At 44.1% G+C, this 25421-nt stretch overlaps 1 protein-coding gene across 2 annotated transcripts in view; it reads left to right on the top strand.

Annotated features, from left to right (window-relative positions):
- The window catches only part of FGFR3 (fibroblast growth factor receptor 3), a 57789-nt gene that overhangs the window by 19951 nt on the left and 12417 nt on the right, over positions 1 to 25421 (top strand). For both annotated transcript variants that reach the window (XM_082050402.1, XM_082050401.1), the window contains exons 3-8: positions 2336 to 2599; positions 6954 to 7007; positions 12969 to 13138; positions 17696 to 17819; positions 18229 to 18419; positions 23276 to 23420. In XM_082050402.1, the coding sequence (XP_081906528.1) occupies positions 2336 to 2599; positions 6954 to 7007; positions 12969 to 13138; positions 17696 to 17819; positions 18229 to 18419; positions 23276 to 23420 (948 nt within the window). The remainder of the gene's footprint in view (positions 1 to 2335; positions 2600 to 6953; positions 7008 to 12968; positions 13139 to 17695; positions 17820 to 18228; positions 18420 to 23275; positions 23421 to 25421) is intronic.

Genomic DNA, 25421 nt, shown 5'->3' with positions numbered 1-25421 from the left:
CAGTATTGCCTAATTGTGTTTTATAAAAATAGTTTGTCACTTTGTCATTAACCTAGGTTCATTATGGCTTTCAAAAAAGAGTGATTTCCTTTTAAATGGTTAAAGAGTTTGGCTTGTGTTTAGTCTGGGCTTGTTCCTGTTTGGTAGGTTTATGATGCGAAAGCCAAAATATACAAATCTTGATCATTTGGCAAACAGCTTGGGTGAAACTGTGTATTTTGTATGGAGGGATTGTGCAGCTGCATGGGGTTTGTTTTCCAGTAGAGTAAATTAGCAAGAGCTTCCATCAGAGTCAACAAACAAAGATCAGTACCCAGTCCTGCAAGTGCAAAGCTGTATACAGGGCCTTTTAATTGGAAGTCAAAGTTGATACCACTGAAAAAATCCTTATAGTCTAGAAGAAGGAAGAAAAATACCTGATAGGAACAGTTAAACCAGAATATTTCTCAGCCATATTTCTCCCAAGGATTTATCCCAGTTGGGAAGAGACCATGGGTGAACACTCAATGTCACAGCAGATGCTGGTCTGATAGGAAGGAGATGCTGGAGCTCTGTCTTTTTCTTTTTACTAAAAGTATATAGTTTCAGGGGAAACTTTTTCACTAAACAAAAAACAAACCAAAACAAAAAACCCTAAACGTTTGACTGTATTAGTACCACAAAATTCTGGCCAAAACCTAAAATATTTGACTTGGAACTGCTGCCAGGGCATCACAGGAAAGGTTCTTTGTAACCCCAATGAGTGTGGGCTTCACCTCCTGCGAGACGATACCTCCCATGAAATACCACATTTTAGGGCTCCAGGATTCTTAATTTCTACCCTGCAAGGCTATTGACTGAAATATTTTTTATATTTTTTAATTTCCTCCAGGGTAAAACTTGCATGACAAGAAGAGAAAAGCAATATATTTTTCTCTTCTAACCTGCTCCAACTCTTTCACATAATGGCAAAAGAGCAGCTTGAAGCCAATGCCATGCATGTCCTCAGATATTCAGGGCTGCTGTAATTGCATTGGTTTCACAGTCAAATTGTAATCTATGAGTATGCTTGAGTATGCTGAAATTAGGATCTCTATCCATAGGTGATTACTATTGGAGATCAACTCAGGCCACCTGGGTTTGGATCACAGGATTAGGTTCAGCCCAGTCTGTTCTGAATTACTTTTTACTTGTGTAATTATGTGATCATAGCATCAAGGTGTCTTTGTCATGGAACGGGATCCCCCGTTATACATATTGTACAAAACCAATACAACTATTATGCCTGGTGGAGTGTACGTTCTCCAAGCCGGTGCAAGCTGGAAGATAGAGACAGGGCAATGCCAAGTGAAAATGTTGGTTATCATAGACAAGGTGAGGAGAATGGCAGTCTTGCAGCTGATCTAGAGGGGTTGAGGGTGGCTGTGGAGAGTTAATTATTCTTTATTAAAGTGACATAAAAGATGAATAAACCATTCTGTGTCAAGAGTGAGTTTATATGTCACTAAAATAAGCTTGAGGACCATCAGATCCAACCACACTTTCAACATGCCCCACGTTCCTACATGGGGAGATTCCTGAGTTTGAACCTTTCATTGTGTCATTATCCTTTGGTAAAACAAAATTCTCCAGCCTGTGTCAGGGTTGACTGTCATCACTCACGGAACAAACTGCCACAGCTGGTAGGTAGAGTGAGGAAACAGGGATTTCAGCTTTCATACACTCAGTCTTTGGTTCTGCACTTCTTTGTTGCACAGAGTAACTCCAGCAGGGAGCTAGTAATGTGTTCATTTATTTTACCCATCCCAGCCTGCATCTTCTGTCCCGCCTTCCCCTTTGCTTCCTTCAGCCCACAGGGGTTGCCTTTGGGCCACCCAGAGTCACCTGAGAAATTTGGTTTATCACCATTTCTGCTCCTTGTATCCCCTCCATGCTGGGTCTCGCAGGGGCTGTGGACAGACTCACAGGGTTAAAAAAAATCAAGATCCAGAGACTGAATTGTGGACTTTTCAGCACACACTTATTTCTGCCAAATCACCCCCTCACACATGCAACATTGGGTGTTGCAATGACCCTGTACAGAGGTCTGCGCTGCTTGTTGTGATACACCTGGTGGTGTCACAGTGTTTTGGTCACTCCAGGGTTGAAACCATCCATGTAGATCAGCCAGAGCCCTGCCTGTGGTGTGCACAGTTCTCTTTCTGCATTACTACCTGTTTACTTCTAGCAAGGAGGAGCTCTGGGCATGTGGAAGTATCAGAAGGGCAAACATAAGATATGTTGATTTTTAAAATGCTTTTTTGTTCTCCAACACTTGCTCTTATTTACTGATTTCTGTTTCTTTCTCCCTGTGCAGAATACTTGAGGAGCGAGACCGCCTTTCTGGAAGAGTTGGTGTTTGGAAGTGGAGATACCATTGAACTTTCCTGTAACACCCAAGGCTCTTCTGTGTCTGTTTTCTGGTTTAAAGATGGTATTGGGATTGCACCTACCAACAGAACTCACATTGGACAAAAACTGTTGAAGATAATCAATGTTTCATATGATGACTCGGGGCTGTACAGTTGCAAGCCAAGGCATTCCAACGAGGTCCTGGGAAACTTTACAGTCAGAGTTACAGGTACATGCAGAAATACAGCTGTCTTGATGCTTTATTATTATTATTATGTTTTATTTTTGTCCCTCCATGTATTCAGCACTGCTGGTGCTTTGCAGAGTTAGTCTGTACTTGGTGGGTCTCTACCTCCCTGGTGACTCCTGGCAGTGATTAGACTGACAAAACAAACCCATCGAAGAATGCTTGCGTGTCCATACCAAATGTTAAACCTTGATGTTAATACTGAGAGAGACTTAGAAATGGTGCTAGTCAGATTAAACCCCAAATCCCCCTTTAACACTCAAATTGATGCAACGCTACATGTGCCTTTGAAGTCTTTTGTGAGTGAGTGAACTGTGGCTCGAGGAGGTTAAGTGACTTTTTCCACTTTATGTGACAAATCAGTAGCAAAATTGTATGTTAAAGCTAGAGGTTCTTGAAAACAGTTTCCCTCTTGTAGCTGATAAATCTCTTCCGTCCATCCTGGTTATCAGAAATTACTAGCTTGTTTCGGAAATAGCTTATCTGTAACTGTGCAGATCTCAAATATGTGCTTCATCAAAGGTACTTATTGGGATTCATACATTGCAAACAAGTGCTGCGTTAGCAAAGCACATGGTGTTATTTGCTTGGCCATATTTTCCATGCCTAGGAGAGCAGGACAGAAGAGCTACAAGCTGTCCAAGCCTGGATCACTAAACAGAGAGTGCCAGAAAAATCTGTTGTTCCCGGATAGCTAATGGCTAACACCAAGATCATCTCCATGATTTCAGGCTGCTGCACTGGTAGATGTGAGCAGACAGAAAGGCTCCTGACCACACAGAGTAAAGGCCTGCATTTTCAGAAGGATTAACCGTTTGTGGATCTCAGTTTTTGAAAACTTTCCTTTGCCCTTGCACTGTTGGAGCTTTTTTAGACATCCCTGAAGAGTAGGTCCTTGCCTCCAAAAGTTGAGTTCCCTCAAAAAATAAGGGGCTCTGTCTGAAAACCGAACACAGAGAAGTTTGTGATTGTAAATCACATCTACTCCATGAAGGGCTTTCTTGTGCCAGAAATAGGATTTTGTGTAAGTGAGAGAATCAAACCATCATGAGAATAAAAGCTTATTTCAGCAAGCCTTCACCAACATCTGCTTTTCATTGAACGTTACTGAAGATTGCTGTGAATGCTTCAAGGTCATATCAATTAAATGGTTAAAGAAGTATTTGGCCCTTGAAAGGCTTTCTCTAACTAGGTACGATTATTGGAACTACCCAAGGAACTGCAGGTTGTTAGAAACGTTACTCTCTCTTTTTTTTAAGTGACATTAAAATGCTTTTGAGTTCAAGGGGCAGCAGGGAGGCAGGAGAGGGCAGCTGGTTACACGCTCAAATGAAACAGCTGCCAGCCCCAAAAGTTTGTAAAGTGAGAAATTGTTTTTAATAGTGGAAGGGCTGATAATCCTCTGCTTTTAAAAAGTTTAAGCCCCTGTATTTTTCCTCTTCTCTAATAATAGCTAATAACAGCTTAAGAACAAGCGAGTAACCTGAACCTACTTTCTGACAGCATTATGAGTCTTTGATTCTATTAGCCCACTGTCATTACCACCAAAGTGCTGGTAATGTGGGAGTCTCCGTTTTAGCTGTCAGCAGCACTTGTTTCAAACTTTGAAGCCCTGCTTTATGTGGCAATAGTGGCGCCTCTCGTATGCTCAGATATTTCTTCATAATTAGTATTGATTGCTCAGCGTGGCATTGCGGAGATGAGATAGTTATCAGAGATTTGTGGTTCGTGTTCCCACTTCTTAAAGGTAACACCAGCGATTAGCGCAGGTATCTGGTTGGGTGTTTATGTGGATGTCTAATGTTTGGGACTAGAGTTGTTGTTCTCTGCGTTAAACTGGTTTAAATCTGTACTAACAAACTCGAATTGCTCCAATGTGGAGCAAAACTAGGCTAAGTACATTCAAAATAGTTGATATACATGTAAGACCCATTTTGAGGGATGCTTCCAGATTCTAGCAGCACATCAGGATTTTCCTGCATGGGGCCATTGGTTCTGAGTCTGCAACAAGCTGGATTTTGTGCAGTGATTTGTGGTGTGCCCAGTAAGATGCTCGATGCTGAGCACAAGGAGATCCTGGAGCTGGCATTTCAGGGTTGAAAACCAGGCTGATTAATAGCAGGGTTTGATCTCTTTAAAATGCCTCCCTTGGCAGACATGGGACTTGAACATTTTGCTAGAGCACAAAAAGTAACGTACTGTCCTCTTAAAGCTTGAGCGCTTGATGTGGATCACAAACAGAGGCTACATGCCCAAACTGATCTCCAGCCCTGTTGGCAGAAGCTCCATTTCTGCAACCATTTCATGCACAGAACAACCTTTGGATTTAGTGGCTGAGCAGCACTCCTGACACAAGCACGGACTGTACTATACTGGCAAAAAGAGCTTTCAAATACTCAAGACTGAGCTCTTCAATACAGGTGACTAAAAGAATTAAGCCCCTTTCCATTCATAATTAAAGCCCTTTTGAGAGTAGCATCTAGCAGTTCTTGCTGATGCCAATACTCATCAGCTTCTGAAAAGGTTTACTGTTTTAGTAAATGATTAACAAATAGCTTACAAATTTTTAGTCACCTTTAAAAAAAGGTGATGTTTTGGTAACCTCAATAGGGCAGTGGTTCTGAACATGAGATATTCAGTCTTAAAACCTAAGATGAATCTCTGATCCAAAACATAAGCAAGATCAAAGACTCTTCCCTCAATCTTGTGGAATTGGTCTTGAATTGGTTTAAAAATTGATTTTGCTCCTCTGGTCGCAGTTGGTTCATTGGAAACCAGAAGTAAACTATATGGGTAACCAAATCTGAGAGTGCAGGGATGTGAATGTGCTGGTTTCCCTGTCGATGCTGGTGGGGATTTGGCTTTGTTTCTGCCTTTGCTGGGGCTTGAGTGAACTTGCTGGTTCAGCCGAAACACCTAAACATCCACTTCACTTTCAGCAAGCCCCATGGCATTTTCATCGTTCTGCTGCCAGCAGGACCTCAACTGTGGATTTGCAGTTAGATACGTGCCCCAAGTCTTCCTTGGGACTTTGCCAAGGAGAAGGTGTAAAGCATGATGCACCCCTGCAGTCTAAAGCAGGGAGATTATTTCTATGTTACTTGCTCCTGTAGTTGTTAAATATGTCTGGATAGTCCTCCCAGATTCTGCAGAGAAGTAGTATTTGTTGTTACCTTTCCCCTACCTTTTTTTTTTCCCTTTCTTTTTTCACCTCTGCTGAACTGGTCAGAGAACGGCAGAAAACTCAACTGCATCTTGAAATTCAGGAGGTTCTGCCTGGCTTGGTCTGAAGTAGCACTTTACATTTCTGGCCGCATGTTGAACACTCATAAAGTTTCTTCTTTTCTAGCATTTAATACCAAGTTCTTTTACTGCTGTCTCAGAATATAAAGGCTGCTGGGTTGTTAGCATTTTGCCTTTATTTTAAAAAAGAAATTCCTGGAGATTATATAAAGTCAGTGATGCTAAACCTTCCAGATGCTGAATTCTACTAAACTGTGTAAACTAAATGAAACGCTAAGCTGCTATTTTACCATGGGATTTACATTTACAGTAGTTGTTTGTTGGGGGGAGGGAGGGACTGAGACTTCATTGTGGACAGCCTGGAGAAGGCAAGGTGTCAGACCACATTAAGAGAAACAATTCAGGAGGTTTTGGAGAGATACAGATGGAAAATTCCCACCTGTTAACCTGTATTCAGTTACAGCCTCAAGGTGCCTCTGTAGGAGGAATATAACTGAAGGGAACAGATTCACAGAGTAGCCATCAAAATGTCGATTGAGAGAGAGCTTTGACTGCAAGGGGAGGTTTTAAAAGCTTTGGTCTGAGTGGTTGAGCAAGGAGTTAATGAGGGGAGATGTGGCAGGGGTGTATTGAGTTAAAAGAAAAATGCAGGGAAAGTGAATTAGAAATGCTGACCTGTCATTTTGAGGCTTGGTGAAATAAAAAGTCTTCACAGTGAATGCTAGCGGGGAAAAAAAAAAGAGCGGGGGAGAGCTTGTTCTGCAAATATAAACTTCCCCTTTTGGAATTGCTTTTGTATTAAAGAGAAGAGCACTTTGCACAGGGACAAGTATTTGGCATTGGACCCCGGTCTCTGGTGGCAGAGCACCGGCAAACTCATGACACCTCTCTCACAGTCTGGAAAGCTCCTGACCAGTTATCCCTGGCCCAGCAGCGTGGGAGGGATGGGCTGGTGGAGCTGCAAGGAAAGGTGACCCATCACTTGGATGTCCTCCCTTGCTGACACCCACCATGGCACTGGCAGACTGGTCGACCATGGTGTCCCTGCATGTCACCCTCTTTCTCATTCACTTATTTCTCCGTCTCCTCCTAGATTCCCCTTCGTCAGGTGATGATGAAGATGACGACGATGAGTCAGAAGATACAGGTAACTTGTCTTTCTGAGATGTGGCTCCCAAGTGGAGCAGCTCATCCGGGTGTTCAGACAGCAGCTCTTTATCAGTGTTGAAATCACCAACCTTAAGATGGGGAGAACCAGCTCTCTTGACCTGGTACCATGATGGTGTTTACCTAGAAGTTTAGAAACAGCTGCTAAGGTGATATTGCTGCTATAATATCTTACAGCACCAGTAGCATGATTTTTTATTTTTGGGAACATGATTCTGCGAATCTGATCTGATGAGCCAGAGTTATAAACTTTCTTTGCATATAAAACCAGATTAACCCACTTACTGTTTTTTATTACACTGATGTTACACCAGTTTTATACCATTGCAAACCTTGGCCTGTTTTATTTTTAGCTAGTTTGATTCTGGTCTTTACCAGCATCTTGGCTGGAGGCAAGGCATAACATTTCGCTAGCCAAGGGCCAAATTTACTGATGCCATAAGTGGGAACAACCTCTTTGGCAGTACTGGCTTTTTCTTTTGCTCACATGGGGAAGAGAGCCCCCAGGATGGAGCCTCTTAGAGCTTTTACACTGATTCTCTTTCAGTCCCAGTGCTTGTTTCTTTAAGTGCAATAGCATTAATCAGGATCATTACATGCTTCGGAGGGGTTAGTGTTGTGTTTTATTATGGCCTTTATATTTCTGCAAAGCTAGCTGCCTGTGCGTATGTGTTTTTAATAAATAAATGTCTTGCATTTGAACTCTCAATCAGCTATTTACATTGGCAGAAATTCAACATGACTGGAAAATTTCTCCTGCCCATAGCTTTGGAGATGCAGGACTCTTTAAAACAGGTCTCCCACTGTAATAAATTCATACTGCTGTGTCGTGCAGTATGTGGACAGTAATGGTGGCTTACACTGCCAGACGACCCATCGGCAGCAGTTAGTGGTTTTCCAATAGCTTCTAATTAAGGACCAGATCCTGTGAGGTGACCCGCACCTTTGCAGAGGTGCTCAGGGCTCCCGATGCCTCCAGGAGCCTGGTAGAGGCACAGGGATAGTCAGGTTTGGTCAGGATTTGTTCCTGCTGCAGAGCAGGTTCTGAAGAGCACAATTAATCTTTTTGTGCTTTTTTTTTAATGTGGTTTGTAGTAAACCCCATCTCTTAGCAACAGGTATCACAAAACATCAGTTGGTTTATGGTAGAGAAAGACACATTTTTCTTCACTGAAAAGGAGAACACACTTTTTGCCACATGTATTTATAGCCTGTGTTCTGGGTCTTCTTGACTTCAAAACTGTCTCTTTTTTTAGACTTGAAGGTAACGACTGGCTTTGCTTAAAGGTCTCGTTATAAAAAGGTTGGATTCTCTTCTGCTTTAAAAGCAGTTGATCAGCTTAATGTGCCAGTGCGGTAAAACCTCATGGCGTGTCGCAATGTGGATGTACTTTATGTTGCTTCGTTTGACATTAGACCCTCTGGATAACCTTCACAGCTCTTCTTTTGAGTCTGGGGAGCTGTGTTTTTAACCCTAGGACCACCAGTGCTGGGACATCCCACCGGGGACAGGGGCTGCAGGACCATCCCGGGCAGCAGGTGGACATGTAGGTGTAGCCATTGACATGTCTTATGGACAGCCCAAAGATTTGTGTCCTCCATCTCTTGTGGCAAAAACATGCCCTACTAAGGGGGTGTATGAGCCCCTGCTTGGACATCAGATGTAGCCATGGTCAGTAGCTACAGGAATGAAGGTAATAAACACGGTTTCATGCAAGAGAAAAATAATCGAGAGTCATTCATATTTAGGGGGAGCTAATCCATCCAGGACTGGCTCACTACGTGTTGCCATATTACACATCACTGAACAAAAACCTTGTCTGCTCTCCCCTTGCAGTGATAAGTTAATTTTCTGGCTTAATTGTGTTGTTCAAGAGAGTTTATTATCCTTATATTTATAGATAAGAACTTGGCGAGCTGATTCTAATAACATCAGGAGTTTGAAGCAAATCTTGTTAATTCTGGGGGTTTGACCCCAAATTATTGAATAGTGGGAGCTGGAAATACCAAAGCAAGAGAACGAGAGGAAATTTGCCCTAAAATGTATGAATATTTGGTGCAAAAACTCTCGGAGAGCACCGAGAGAGGCCTTCCACGTGTAGTGCCTGACTCAGCAGGGAAGAAGAAAGAGGAACTTCAGCAGCTTCAAATCGCCGGCCCATTTGTTGTGGCCTTGTCACAAACCGCGATCCGCCTTTGTGAAAAGAGGCTTTCCAATACCTCTGTTCTCTACAGCTGTTTTTCCCGGCCCTGAAACAAAACCAAAACTCCCTTTTCACACACTACTCTTCTGCCCCAGTGCTCCCTACCCCTCTGTATCTGTTTGTTTGGAGCCCCTGCTGCGTAGCCCCAGCACCTTCAAAGAGCCCCTATAATCTCTAATTAAATCTGGCTATGTACTTGGAGGCGTCAGCTGAGGAAATTACACAATTAGGGTTGATTCTGTCTGCCACAGAACTTTGTGGCAGCTCCTAATTGCTAAATGAGCGCTTGGCTATATTAATTATTCCAAGTATTGCTCTTGGTTTTTTTTAATTGGTCATTCCAGTCGGATGGGTGGCCAGTGTCTTTGACGAACAAAATGGACCCTTGGGCTTAGTGTTTGATGATGAGAAAGGGCCAGTGATAATGTTTGTGGGTCCCCTTTTTTTTCACACCTGCACATGCAAAATCATTACTTGTAATTAATTTAGAGAGAGCGGGTCTTGAAATTTTTTCTGTTTTTCATCCTTCTTCCTTCCTCACTCCTGAAACTCCCTGGAGCTTTGCAAGCTTTGCTTGAAAAGAAGAGTTAGCAACATTTTCAACCCCTTAAAAAGCAGTAATGACAGGACTCTAGGGGCACAGCAAACTGAAAGCAGTGATGTTTTGTTCGCTGCTCCTTCAAGTGAGAACAAAGGCATCATTTTCAATGCATAGACACTTTATTCCAGTTCCAGTTTGACTTGAGAGCGATGCCGTGGTTGTTTGAATCTTGGCACATGAATCCAAAGGTGCCCAGCCCTGGCAAGCCTCAAATCGCATAGAAGAGTACCCAAACGGAGGGGAGGCTCTTGGAGAAGAAGCCGTGTCTAATTGCAGGAGGGAGGAGCAGATCCTGCCTTTGCTCCAAATGGAGAATATCCCCAGCTGGAAACTTTCCTGAGCCCCATCTTGCTCCTCTCTGATATTTGATGGCAAAATCCCGCTTGGCTTCTGTGGCAAAATTTGCAGCCAGTGGGTTGATGGGTCTCCTGTGAGATTCAAACGCATCTTTTGTGTGAGAAAACGTGGTGAAATGTCACACTGCAGCACATGCAGCCTATGTGGAAAAGGGAAAACCCCCCCAAAACACAGTGCAAGGAGGAGCCCTGTCCTGGCGGGGTGGCCATGATGCGATCTAGTTACACCCCTGTGCCATAAAATGGGATTTATTGTAGGCAGATACGTTAATCAAACAATAAACAGGTTTTTCGGCTGCCCTTCTCAGCGCCGGCGAAGGGGGACTTTTCCATCCATGCCTGGCCTTTCCCTGAACTCTCCCCTGTAGCCCCGTTACCTTCCTGTAAAGTCCCCGGGAAATCAGGGTGCGTTGCCAAAAGGAAGCGTTTGGCCAGAAAATAGCCTGTGCTTTGGAAACCAAGCACCAGATGTCTCCCAACATGGTTTCTGCAGCTCCCTCCTCTTCAGCCTTCCCAACACCACCCCAACTGATCTCCAGATTTACCCCCCTGCTGCTTCCTGGGCTTTTGCCCAGCCTTTGCTTGGTTTCTGCCCTTCCCAACCCATGCAATAGCAGCATCTTCCTTTACCGTCAAGACCTGATATTTATTTATTTAGCACCCACTCTTCTAACTTTTTTTTTTTTAATTTCCTTTTTTTGTGCAGTTCTGCCATTTTTCTAAGCTCAGATGTTGGAAGGTAGATGGCTACATGACGTCCTGCTTTAGCCCACATTAGCATTTGAGGCCTCTCCTGGATGTGCAGTCTGTTTACTGCAAAGTTTGTAGCTGTGATTTTGCAGGAGCATGAGAATTGCAGGGATTCCCCCTTTTGCTTTTGTTTGTGCCAGCTTTACTCCTGTTCAAGTGCCATCCCGGCAAGAAAACGGCCTTAAGCAGTTTCATTGTTCAAAAAATGAGGCGTACGCGGCATGGGTGAGCACCAGATCCCTCTGATACGTGGAGCTGACGCTGATAGGCATCACGGCATGTTGTGCAAGGCAGTGTGAGGGCAGAAGCTGGATTTCCCTCACTGGGGTGGTACCTACATGCAGGTGTCCAGCTGCAGAGGTGTGAAAACAGATGAGACACAAGAGCGATGCATCCAACAGGGGTGTCTCCAGCAAATGAAGGGCCTCCCGGAGGTAGCTCCTGACATCCAGTTCCATAGCCAGCTGGGCTTCACAAGGAACCATGGAGAGAGGGGGGCATGCGGAGAGTGTTAGCGTGTGCTAAAAATTCATGGGTGCATGGATCGCCTTGGCTGTGCTAGATGACCTTGCCTCCGAAATCCTGGGAGCTGAAATGCAGCAGGAAGCCTGCATGGGGGACACTGGTGACTTAGACTAAGGTGGGCTCATCACTGACTTACCTAGAATTGCAATGGGTTAGGTCTTATGGAGCCAAACACATTGGGGCCAAGTGTATTAGGGAGCACTAGAGAAAGTGAGCAGTTCAACTGCATGTCGGAGGGGTGCCACAGGAGGAAAAACTTTGTACACCCTTGTAATTAAGGGGAAGGGGATTGCAGAGGCTCCAGAGCAGCACTGAGATGAGGCCGTGGTGCTGGTTGGTGTTCCTGAGCATCCTCACCACTGCGGGAGAGGCCAGCAGCAACGCTTTCCCGACAGCTTTGGTGGCCGTCCTGTTCTCCAAGGCAGTTCTTGAAGGACCGACACCTTCAGTTTGTCTTGGCCAGAAGCACAAAGGTCTCTGCGAGCAGTGGGTTTGGGTTCTCTGTGGGTGCTTCCTCCCCATCGGGAGGAGATGCCAGTTACAGCCTTTGGCCTCCTCTTTGCTATTTTGCATTCCAAATCCTGTCTGCCCCCATCTCCTTTTGGCCTTGGTGTGGAGCAGGGAGCTGGGGGGCTGGATGTGGCCCCCAGCATGGCAGCGGAAACATCCCTCCTGCAGCTCTGCAAGTGTTTCCTTAAGCAGAAATGAAAGCTTGGGAGGCTTTTTTAAAAAACTTTCTCTCTCTTTCTTCCCATTATAATGAGTTTGCTGCTGCTGCTGCCTTAATTTGGAGTTAATACGTAATGTTTGTAACACAGCCAAGAAACAGCGCTGTACTTGAGGCAGATTATAAACTGTATCTCATGCTAACACTGGTGTTTTAAAACTTATCCCTGTTCAAAGGTAACATGAATCTTTAAAACTAAAATCACTTGTACTAAAAGAACATAAACATGATAAACCAGTTTGGCACTGTTTTGGTTTTTTTCTTTCTTTCTTTCCCTTAAGGAGGCCACACTACATTTGTGCTCACTGCAAAGCAAAATTTTCCAGTGTACTCAGCTAACATTTCTTCTCTGCTCCCTTACTGGCCCATGAACGTTTTTTTACAGTTCCAACATCTTTCTGCTGGTCATGCTTCTTGGCTACTATTGTCCCGAAGGTACATCTGTATCTTTTCACAGGCTGAGGCCAGATTCTCATCCCGATCTGGGATAACTCTCCCTGTTGATTTAAAAGCAGCTACTCTAGATTTATACTGGCATTACTGAAACAAGAACCTGGTCATGAACCTTTCATCACAAACCTAAAATACAAACACCCTGTCTACGTCTATCAGAGTCATTTAGCTGGAAAGCATTTCTGTGTCATTTATCTTAACTGCAGCAGGTAGCAATTTAACTGTCACTCCACACATGCCAAAGCCTCCTCAAATGCATCTGCTCACCAGCTGATATCCTCCGCGGCAGAAATGGGCCCATTCAACTTGGTCTTTCCTTTCTCAGGTGTCCCCTTCTGGACCCGGCCAGATAAGATGGAGAAGAAGCTGCTGGCAGTTCCCGCTGCCAACACCGTTCGCTTCCGATGTCCGGCGGGTGGAAACCCAACTCCTTCCATCTACTGGCTGAAAAATGGCAAGGAGTTCAAGGGAGAGCATAGGATCGGAGGCATCAAGGTAAGACTTTGGTTTGGATCTCTGTTTAATTGTGTTTCAAGGTGCTTAACGTTGGTACATGGAAGAGCAAGATCCCAACTGTGTGGGGTTAGGGGTGTTTTCTTGTAGTTTTGAAAGTTTTTCAACACCAAAGTGTTAAAAATGGCTGCTGTCCCTTTGAATTGAGGGGTAAATCGCTATACGTTTGTCTGTAGTGGTCATTCAGGGACCAGGTAAAAATGGGGCTGGGTTTATGGTTTCATTGTGGACAGGGATGAGAAAGCAGGAGCAGAAACTTATAATTTCTGGATATCAGCCCAGTGTGTGGAGACATGTTAGACTGAGCCATAGCTATGCCCAGCTTTCAAGGAAAACCGACTCGGCATCCTTTGAAGGTTTAGGAAGGACCTCACCAAAGAGCTGGACTGTTGTGCTGGTGGTCATTAACATTCTTGTGGTATAAATCACTGACCCTTGGTCAAATGTTGGATTCCCTTGTAGCCAGACTAATAGCATCTGCTCCTTGGCTGCTTTTTTCTCCCTCCTTCCTTCCTACCATAACGTGTTCTGGAAAATGCTCTGGCTTGTGTTTAGAGATAGAGCTAAGGGACACAAAACCCCACTGCACTCAGATGTTTTAATTAGCTAGAAGTTTCTATGCTACTGTATATGATGAATTATGGCAGGATTTTAACAGGAAAATCTGTTCTGCTCTGGTTTTGTTGTTGTTATTACGTTGTCCTTTTGAGTTGGTCTCCTTCCTGGTTGTATTGGGGAGAATAAAACTAGCAGCAGCTAATTATAATAAATATCTCCAGAGCAGCAATTTTTGCCTGCATTCTGCCAGCCCTGCCATATCCCTGCGCTCCTGCTACGGAGAGAAGGTGATTTTTAGGAAGGCATCTTCACCAGCACTCTGAATAGCTGTGTGCGGATGCCTCCCACATCTGCGGCATTTTGGAAGGGGGCTAGGCATGCAAAGCGTGCCGGGCTCCAGAAACCAGAAAAGGATTAAAAAAAGTCTTCCCTCCCCACAGTTTTGGGCCGTTTCTTTCCTGTTAACTCAGACCTGTTCCTGAAAGAGCCTTTTGTGATTGCTTCAGTGAAGCCTTTGAAGCTCCTTCCTCAGCCCTGTCCCTGCTCCAGCCTGGAGGAGGCTGAGGACACGCTCAGGTTTAGACCTTCTAAAAAGTTAAGGAGAAAAAAGAAGCGAGGAAGAAACTGCTGTGGGTAAACAGCCTTTTGGCAGATAATGTTCGCAAAGCACAAGCATCTTTTACTAATTGCAGGCTGTAAGGATCATCATGAAGTGTTTTCAGGCTTGCGTGTGCTGTTCGAGCGGCTTTTTACAAAACTATGTGACATCAGCTGCACTAAATTATGCTTGCAGAATAAAATCTGAAGCTGAAAGCAATTCCCCTACCCACTTCCCAGTGGTTTTAATCTATCCTTGAGTTTAAATTGACACGTTTCATCCTCTGCAACACGGTAGTGAGTCTTTGCCATCGCTGTGCTTTGTTTCTCTAGGGGCATCTTCCAGCAACAAGCTGATGCTTAAAGAGCTATTGAAGGCAATGTCAGGCCAATTACAGCAAGATTGATTTAAGCTCTCTATCTGTCTAGGTGTAGTTCTTTTTCCCTTTCTTGTTATAAAGACATCTTTCTCTCTTTGTAATTTTCCTTCCCTAATTTGCTTGCTTTTGCTTTTGAGCCGTAGTTAGATGTAAGTAGTGTAATGTAAATCTCATCCACTATAAATATACTGATGGATATCAGCTGAGATTTTAGCCAGAAAAAAAGGGATTGAAAACATGCTCAGTATCTCATATATTTAAGATTTAAATTCCCTGTTACAACTTAGCTTCATAACAGGATTAAGCAGCTTGAAAAGAATGGGCAAGATCCAGTTCTGGCAGAAATTGGTTGGCTTACTTCATCTCTTAACCCAGAAATCCTTGAGCTGGGAATGTTCTCGTTTGTTCTCAGCGTGTGGAAGAGTTTAAACATTGATTGCGAAAGGTCTGTGGTCAGCAGATGAAAGGTGACCACTCTTCCACTTCTGCCTCCTGAAAATGGTGTTTAGATCCTGTGTGATTGTAAAGTCTGCAAGAAAGATGAGCGGGTGTTGAAAACATGAAGTTCAGACTAACCTAGTTTTGTTACAGTTCATCCTTAACTGGTAAAGAAATTCATATGACTTATCATATGAAATTTCCCAAAGAGCATTAATGGTTAAATCCTTGTTGGAATCTCTAATATCGTAAGCCTGTGTGTGTTAAATGACCCTAGAAGGGAAGATGGAGGGGGAAGGGAGGTAGAGGATTATCCCTTCCCAGACCATTGCACTGACTTGCATACCAGTCTGGCAAACACCACTGAGGTTCCAAGTGTGTCTGCAAATGTTTGTTTCACAAGGAGCCAAGAATGACAACACCAAATAAACCAGAGGGATTTCCAGTATCTCACTGGCTTGATTAATGCCTGCAATAAGTCACTTTATGTTTCTAGTGTTTTATCAAGTATGACGACTATCCTAACTTGGGAGCACCCCTTTTTATTATCCTTTAAATCTAGACACCAGTCTCAACCTAAAAAAGAAAATCTTGCTGCTCTTGCTGCTTGTAGAGGAGTTTCCACACAAGTTCTGCCCCATGAGTCTGTGCCCCCCAGGTTCTGCTCTCTGTTTCAAAGTCCCCATCACAAACCTGACATAGATAAGTTCTTTGAAAGTGTCATAAAGGTGTCTTTGAAAGTACATCCCAAGTAAAACACCTGATTTGGACCTGATTTTATACAGGTCAGACTAGGGAGTCATCCATATGTCTGTAGCCCCATTTCCTTGGAGTGTCTCCTAGGGGTTCCAGAGGCAAATGTTTTGCAATGCTGAAAAGTAGATTAAATGAAGTCTTTAGACACAACTGTGAGACAAGCCAGTATGGAAATGAGCCACTGAGCAGCCACAAATTTGCATTGAAACTTCCTTGACAGTCTGGTACGTTCAGGGCTCTCTGTTCTCAAGAGCTCCTGTTACCTGGAATTGTTGTGCTCTTGCAGAGATACACCAAGTGGGATGTTGCTTTACAAAAGGTGTAATAGTGGTTTGCATTGAGCTCTATCTGTGCTGTCCTGGGTGGGCAGAGGGTGCAGTCAGAGCTGACCAGACATCTGCTGCAACCGAGATTTCTGTATAACCTGTAACCTGAAATGAAAGGAAATACTATAATATATTCAATGGTGTCTCAAAAGTGGGGTGCTCAGCAGTGCTGTTCCTGGGGACACAGATCTACAAAGCAAGGGTCATTGTTAAATGGCTTTTGCTTGCTTATCTTCTGACTAAGCTGTCTAGTCCTATGACTTTAAACCTTCTTTTTACAAAATTCTGGCTTTAATTGCGACTTGGCCCTTTAAAAGAAAGCATGTGGATGCAATTTATGTGTAGCAGAAGAGGTTAAATGACTTCATATTTGAGTTCACCTGCTGTAGCAAGAAACCTCCAGGAGCAATTACACCCTTGTTTTTTCCATCAGCCCTTGACATTCTGTAGCACAGCATTATTGTAATCTCCTGCTTCTGTGTCCTTGGAGTCACCTTCAAAATGTTTATTAAAGTTAAGTGTTCTGCTCTGGGCGGCAGAAGGCATCAAATTAATATCCAGAGATTTAGAGAGCTTTCATGCACTCTGCATCCTGAAGTCATCTTTGTGAGTGTTGGTTGCTTTCTGTGTTAATTCAAGATTTGCTTTCCATATGCGTTATTTCCTTTATATTCATTAGAAACAAACGTTCCAGTTGGGAGCACAGGGGACCAGGTCAGGACGGAGACAAGGGTTGTTCTTTCCCTTCTGCTACTGAACGAGCAACAACTCTGGATGTATGAGCCACATCCAGAAAACCAACTGGTATAAAACTTGGGGCCAAAAGAGAAGGGCTGACCAGGCATCCTAGTGACCACAGTTGAGGCTGGACATGTTTTCTCCTGTTTTTTACAAGGAAGTTAGGGGACTAACTTAGTCCTGATCACCCATTTCTGTTGAGACAGATGCCATGCCCTGTTGCCTCCATAGCACACATCTTTAAAATATGACATAGATGGGGAAAGAAGCATGATCTTTATTGTTTCTAGTCATCTAGTGGGTTATATGTAGCAGTTGGTAAAGGTCCACAGACAAGAGTGTGATATTTTGAGCTGACAGTCTCTGGACCAGAGCGGTCTGGCAGAGAGGACCGGTGGAACAAAGTTATCTTAGCTGATGCCTTCTGAAATTGTTATTCTAATGGGGGATGCCACATTCAGCTGTCAGTTGGTTTCAGTACTGTTATGGTTGTGAAAGCATTTACAAGTCCCCATTGCAATCTCAGCATGTTACATTGCGTTGCATTGTTCATGCATCGGTCTTAATTCCCTTTCACATTAAGCCTTTAATGACCCTTGAAATGGGTCCTTGTGATGTTCAGGCATACTCTGCAGCCTGTTCATGTTGGCCAAGTGTCTAGACGTTCACTGATAGTTCACTGGTTTGAATGGTCTGGTGATGATGGCACTAGACCACAAGCTTGATGATTTGATTTCTTCTTCTAGTTGCGACACCAGCAGTGGAGCTTGGTGATGGAGAGTGTTGTGCCGTCAGACCGAGGAAATTACACCTGTGTTGTGGAGAACAAATATGGCAATATTAGGCACACATACCAGCTTGATGTATTAGGTGAGATTTCACTGTTTTCCCTCAACAGCTGATCCGTGGTGAGGTTGAACGGGCGTGTGATGGGATATGGGAAGTGGGAGCTTGATTGCTTTCCCCAAGGGCTGGATCATGTGTCTTCTGGCTTCCTTTGGGCCAACAATTCAGCCTCATATCTGTGATCAATAAGTTAAGTATCTGGTCTACAGAGGGGCCAGAAGGAATGGCAGGGCTGAGATGTCTCCTCTGTTCCCAAGCGGTTCTTCTCTGTTTGGCTTAAGAAGAATTGTGTAGAGTGGTGGCCAGGACACTTAGGCGGGGACAATCCCAGCCTGCACCTTTTCTGCTGAAAAGCCAAGAGATGAAGGCTTCAGAGGAGAATCCCTGCTGGAGGAAGTACAGGTAAATTAGGATTTTATTTTCTTTTTTTCAGAAAGGTCACCCCACCGACCAATCCTACAAGCAGGGCTCCCTGCCAACCAGACCGTGGTGGTAGGGAGCAATGTGGAGTTTCACTGTAAGGTCTACAGCGATGCCCAGCCTCACATCCAGTGGCTGAAACACGTGGAAGTCAACGGCAGCAAATATGGACCCGATGGGACGCCCTATGTCACAGTGCTGAAGGTCGGTCCATGCTCCTCCTTCTCACCCTCAGGACAGTCCTTCCTCTGCTTCGGTCTCGGTGTCACAGAGACGGCAGCCACATTGTGGGGATGCCCCTCAGAGAAACCCACTGCCGTACTCAGGGCAACAGAGATCAGCACTGGGTAGAGATGCTCACCGTCAATGGGAGCCATAAACTTTATTTACATGTTTATAAATAAGCCCTAGACTAGCAGTGAAATACAAACCAGAAACTCCGAACAGAATATTTTCAATGCCACAGTTCTTAGAAAGGTAATCATTGTTTAAATCAGATTTTTGGGAGCTCAAGGTCTCATTTTCTGTAACTATTTTGTGCCTATAAGAAAAAAAAATCATTAGAATAAGCCAAGGACAGCTGTTTGGATTGTTCTTTCCTTTAAGCCCATGCAGTGGAATACTCTGCTTTTTGGAGGGGGTACAGCAAAAATGCCCTAAAGTTGATGTTGCAGACTGTTCTGTTTGTGAGATAACACAACTACTGTAGTGGCACAGATAAGCAAAGTAGTTGTAAGAGCTGAGGCAGCTCTGAGAAATGCAGCATAATATAAGAGAAGCTGTCAGATTGCATTGGACCTAAAATTGTAAAAATAACCCTTTTTTACAGCTTCACTAGAGGCATTTTTGGGGCTTATTAAAACAAAAGGCTCCCAAGTAAAACACATTCTTCCCTTTACCAAGTAAACATACTGCAGCGTGCACATACTAAATAATGCTGAACTACCAGCACCTGAGAGCCAAGATAGTGTTGTTCCAGCCACTAACATTTGTGAGCATTGCTATTATCCTTTTTTTTGTTTTTAATTGAGCAAAAACTCACTTAGTAAGACTCTGCTTGGTAAAATGCTTTCTGGAAAGGCAGCTTCCAGATTACAGCCAGAACAAAGCCAGTGGGTCTGGTTTCCCCTCGACGTATGCAAATATAAAAAGTAGATAATAGAGAGTGAAAAGCACTTTGGACTTTTAAAATCCCTTTTTTTTTTCTTTTCATAATTAAAGGCATCCTATGTTGGTATTTATTTAAATATATAGGGCCAAATGCAAGTTTTCTGGCTCTGCATTATAGCTGAAAGCAGGTTTTGTCGCTGCAGTTTCAAGCCGAGGTTGTCCTGTGCAGGGACATTCCCTGTGCACATCCTGCTGCACACACCCTTCTCTTTGTTAAAAAAACCCCACTTATCAAGCAGCATCTACAAAACTGTAACTCAGCCAGATACATGATAATAAAAGCCAGAGACCCTGGAAATAATTACACAGATTGAAATAACAGATTGGTTGGAAGAAATGGCTGGAGACAGTTCTTCAGGATTGGCAACACGCGCTTCTCGCGAGTTGATAAAACGTTTTATTTTCTTGCCGTCCCTCCAAATGTGTTTGAATTATGCATATTTGAATTTCCCCCTGGTTTCACAGCCCAGAACCAAGCTCTGAATAGCTGGCTGTGTCACATGCCATCTAGTATAGTCTCTGAGCTCCGTGTGTGGTCCCCGTGGGATAAAGTTCTACCTTTTGGAAGTTTGCAGAGCCGCTGCGAACAGTGCCTTGTGTCACAAGCACAAGCTCCCATTTTGCTGTGGCAAAGAACATATAAATAGTCCGTATAAATAGTGTTTTAAAATTAAGTTGGAGCGGCACCGGGGTGGCTAGGTAATTAGAATTGCCAAATACCTTCTCTTCTGTGGACGGCAAAGGCTCCGCATTCCTCGAAGGGGAGCACAGGCAGGCGTTTGAAAGCACAAGTTTTGTTTGGTTTTTATTTTTTTGCTGAATAGGACCAGCACACGTCTATTTACTACTTCTGGTTAATCAGGAATGCTTTGAATTGTATTAATGCCGGCATCAGCGCTGGGGCACAGAGCATTTCCATTTTGGGATGCATCTTTTGTGCGCCAGTACTGGGCCTTCATGGAGCTGTATCAGACCCAGCTTTGCAGGGATATATATTTTTTTTTCTTTAATGCGTGTGTGCTTGGGTTTTTTTTAAAGAAAGATCTGATAAAATCTCTCACTGACATCTTGGGGCCAGTCCTTTGGTTTTATGGACTTGTTCCCCTGGCGCCACGTGGTGCTGTTGCTTTGACCCAGCATCCCGGCCGCGCTGCCGGAGCAGGGAGCTGTTACCAGCTGCTTTGGGAAGGGCTCTGCCCTGCCCCGATGCTCTGTTGCCTGCAGGGAGATAAGGCTTTTTTATCAGCCTGCCCTTCCCTCCTGCTTTCAGGAGATTTTTTGGAGCGTAGGAGCTGCTGTGGGGCAGTTTATATATGGGGGGTATCCCGGTCTCCATCGGAGTGAGGGGGACTGAGAGATGCCCAGCATGTGACATTTCCCCTTCACATCTAAATGGGGGGGGAACATCCACCCCACTCCAGATGGATAAACTGAATGCCGGACTTTCAACACATTTTTTAAACAGCCTGACAAAACCAAGCCATCACCTGCATCAGTTCCTGAAAGCCTGGGTTAATTTGTGATCAAAAGAAACTCCTTTTTCTTTGCAGAAGAGCACTAAATGCATTCCAGTTACGGAGGGGGGGCTGGCAACACTGTGCCCAAGCTTTGTCAAGGATTAAATTATATGTTCTGCATTGAAACATGCCCGGTTTAATTATAAACAAGGCAGCAACAGCAGGCAGGCACGTTTCCCCACTAGTCAGGAAAGACAAACTTGCCAGCATGTAAGTCTTAGAGATGAGATCAAGTCAAAACCAGTGGTGTTTGCCATCAAACGTGGACATCGGGGCTCCTCTGTGATGCCACCTCTGGGTTCAGTTCCTAATAACCTGGATCAGACCTGGCAGCCCTGTTGATATTAATGGGCTGCGGGTCACATTGGCATGATTGGGCTTTGAAATTGAAGACGCCAAGACTGAGCTGAAGAGCATAAGTCCAAAAAATGAGAAGACCAATTGCTTTATTTTAATTTCCAGAACTGAAGCTGATTTTTTTCTAGGCTTTCCCTAGGCCACTTCTGAGGCCACCCAAAACAGCTGTGCATTTTCAACCAAAATAAAAACAACTGTTTAGGGAACAAACTGATGTGCTGTTGTGGCAGCATGGAAGAAGAGAAATAAAACCCTGCTTAACAGTCTGAAATTTGTTTGATTTATATGCACCACTTTATTTAGTAAAGAAGAGGCTCCTATAAGCAGTGGAAAAAATTACAGCTAATTTCTGAAAGGCAAAGTCAGCAGCTAGTTTCAGACTGCCGCTGCTTATATTTTGTTTCCAAATTCTATTTTGGAATCTGATAATTGAAACAATATTTGCTGAGCCGGGTTGCAAACACAAATCTCTCCTTAAGCCCTTTCTCTCGTGCTCCTGTCTGCAGAGTTATTGAGGGCCATTGACTGCTGTCAGATGGAGAAGTGGGGAAATCGGTCTGTTTTAAAAAAATAAATCGCATGTGTGCTGGTAGCAAAGGGAAAGGAGTTCACCTGCATGTGATTTGGGGGCCAAATGCAACTTATATTCTTCGCCCAGGTCCTGGGTTAGGTCCCTCACCGCAGGGTGAGCCGGGGATGTCGCCACAGCCAAAAAGAAAATAGTCATGAACAGTCAATCCTAGCTAATGTAGGTGCGATGGAGGTATTGTTTGGTTTACTGAAGTTCAGGTTTCTGTCTATTCCTGCAGTCTTGGATCAGTAAAAACGCTGAAGCCGATGCTAACCTAAATCTGTTCAATGTGACAGAACAAGATGAAGGAGAATATCTGTGTAGAGCCAACAATTTCGTAGGCATAGCCGAAAAACCATTTTGGCTCCACATTCGCAAACCAAAACCAGGTAAACCACAGACTCTGTCCCAAGGCCCTGGCAACTGCAAGAATGAGCTATAACATTTTTAAGAAGCTAGTGATTAAAATCACTATTCATTTTGTATTATACCCTGTCAACTGACGCTGAATGGCTTTATCTTATTTTCTTGCTAATTTTTTTTTTTTTTACAAAATTGTAACGCCTATACAGCAATTGCCATGGAAAAATTCCCACAATAAAATGACTGTCAAATTTTACTATCAACTCTTTACACTTTTATTCCTTTCCCTTCCTTACAATTGAGTGCTGATAACAGAATTGCATGTTAATGACCTGTGACGTTCAAAGCTCTGGAAAACCAAGCTATTTCAAGATTTTCACCCATAAAACCAATATGATTGGTTTTGTCCCTTGGAGAAGTAATGGAGAAATAAATATCAACATTGGCTCATGCAAGCAAACATGTCAAATAGAGAGCCGCAGCAATCTCATGGGCTTTGGGGTTTGACTCCAGCCTAGAGGATTTGATGCTGTGTTCCTTATGAGCACCTTCTTGTAATCAGAGTTTTACTACAGCATCAAGGGCTTTGTAGTGAATATACAGCTTTGAAATGCCCACTCTGAAAAAATTCTAAAATTCTGTATTTTTCAATGAACTAATGAAACAAAATGTTTGTATGTTCCTCTGATCAGCACTTGAATCTTTCCCCACTACATCTCCCCTCCTTTCTCCTTTGTTTCTGTCTTTCCTTTTATCATCTTTCTTTCCCCCCCTGTACTCACCCTACTAACCCAAAGTCAGTCATATTGTGGGGTAAATTTTTCATTTGGATGCTTTTGCTTGCATGCTTCTTTAGTGGGACAGAGTAAGAACCTGGTGAAGGGAACTTTTTTTTTGCTTTTGACTACAAACTGCAGAGGGGAATGAATAAATAAATGTGAAAGACGGGCCATTGGAAAAAAAATACAAAACAACCTTAATCTGCTTTTGAAATTTGCCTGTGGTGTCCTCACACTTGCTGGGAATGTGGCTTATTCTCTGTTTTCCCTCTTTCTATATGTGTGTGTTTTTTTTCCCCATAGACAGCAGGTGTTAACACAACGGATAAGGAGCTAGAGATTCTGTACTTGCGAAATGTTACTTTTGAGGATGCTGGGGAATATACTTGTCTCGCAGGGAATTCTATTGGGTTCTCACATCACTCTGCTTGGCTGACGGTGCTACCAGGTATTTCCTTCTGTGCTGGCCTCTCCTTCCTTCTCCAGGGTGCTTTGATGTTTTGCTTTAGAAATGCCAAGTTCCCATAGACTGCCCCTTGTTTGGAAGAGGGTGTGTTATCCAAGGAGGGCTCTCCTCTGGGATTTGTTCTGCCGGTGGCAAATTGACACAGTAGAAAACCTCTGTTGCCTATTCACAGATGACACTTTTTGCATTGTACCTCCAGATTTAAATTATTATTGCAATAATGCTAACCAATGCTCAGTGTCTTTTTTTGTCTAGATAACAGAGAGGTGTTTACAGCCTCTTTGTTAGGAGACTGTCTTTAAGCGCCAAAATTAGGAGCTTTGTCTTCTTACACTGCCAGTGGGAGAAGGAAACCTCCCCATCAGATGATCCAGGTCACCTAAATTGCACATGGACTGTGGATCATCTTATGAAGGAAACGTTCTGTCTAACCTCATATCTTAACCTAAAATTAGATGCATAAGTGGTTGGTGTGAGTACACCCTTCCCTGCCTGTGGTATTATTTCCGCTTCACGGATGAACAGGCCATGATAGCGATCTCAAACAGAAGGTCGAGGAGAGTCATCCGGAGAGAGAGCCCAGGAGCCCGGGATCCCAGGGGCATTGCACGCTGCCTGCTCCAGCTGGGATCGATGAAAGCTGCAGTGGGCTTGAAACCCGAGGCCAGAGTGACCTCAGTTTTGTGGTCCTTTCATGTGTAAAAGCTCTCGTTGACAATGAAGCCAGCGCAGAATATGCAACAGAGGGATCTGCTTTCCAAAAGAGGGTGATGAGGCTGTGCTGTCCCTTTACCTGCAGAATCTGCCTCCAGCTACGGGGAAGGCATGAGCATGGTCTAGGAAAGCACCAGCAATATTCATATTGAATCTCAAAGGTTCTGTGCCTTGCAGAGAGTTCATGAACAGACCTGGAGTGTGTTCAGTAGACCCTTACTAAAAGGACACCCAAAATCCTTTACACCCTACTTTGGGTCACCCAGTCATAGACCACATTTAGGTCCATCTCACAACATGTCCAGCTCAGGATGTGTTTAGGAATTGGAAACTTTGGCATTTCTAATCTTGACTTTATCTGTGCGGGTGGTTTGGATGTAATCATTCTTACTGGGGCACAAGAGGGTCTCCTCCACGCCCAACCCTGCTGCCGGTGGGATCTGCTGGTCTTTTCTCTGTTTGTTTGCCAGCTCTAAAATAGCTGAACTGATCCTGTTTCTGCTTCTGCCATCCGCTGGATGAGAAATCGTTTCCTTTGGTTAGAAGACTAATGTCTCTGTTATTTTGAGCATCTCCTGATACTGTCTCATCCGACTGTTACGCATATGTTTTTACAATGTATGAACTCACACCTCTTATTTAAGCAAAGAACAAATGGGGAAAAAACAACAAAAAACTTGAAGTGGGACTTTATATTGAAGTCAGATGCTGTGGAGGACAGCCGTCTGCGCAGCAGCAGGCCTCCGAGCGCTAACCATGGAGAGGGTGCAGGATACAGGTCACCTGGGGAACCCTCCTTGTAAACCCCTGTCCACACTACGGAAGGAAAGATGGTGTGAACCAAGGCAACAGATCCATGGCACCAACTATAGTGCCTGATCCTGGGAGATCTGGTAACGTTTCTCCACAGGAAGAGATGGACGCTTGGCAGGATCAAGCCCTGCACAGCTGGGACACAGGGTAGTCCAGCCTCCGGTGTCACCGATGGCCCTTTCCCCATGTCCCCCTGAACACAGCTGCGGAAGACCTAATTTGGAGCCTGCTGCTGCCAGGGGAAATCTCCTGCTTGCCGAACATGCTGCTTTGGGGCAGCAGTGGTGTACGCAAGCCATTTGTGAGTTAGCTGTGCCAGCATGACTTCATTATAAAGTTTCCCACTGCTGGCTGTTCCTCTGATGCTGACACACCTTTGGGGGACAGAAAACCAGTCCCACCATGGCTCCTTCCTCTGGTCTACGTGCCTGTCCTGAAAGGAACAAGGGGAGAATC

The sequence above is a fragment of the Streptopelia decaocto genome, assembly GCF_964273445.1.
Source record: "Streptopelia decaocto genome assembly, chromosome: 4".
Lineage (NCBI taxonomy): Eukaryota > Metazoa > Chordata > Aves > Columbiformes > Columbidae > Streptopelia > Streptopelia decaocto.
The sequence above is the reverse complement of the archived record's forward strand: the minus strand, read 5'-3'. Positions and strand labels throughout refer to the sequence as shown.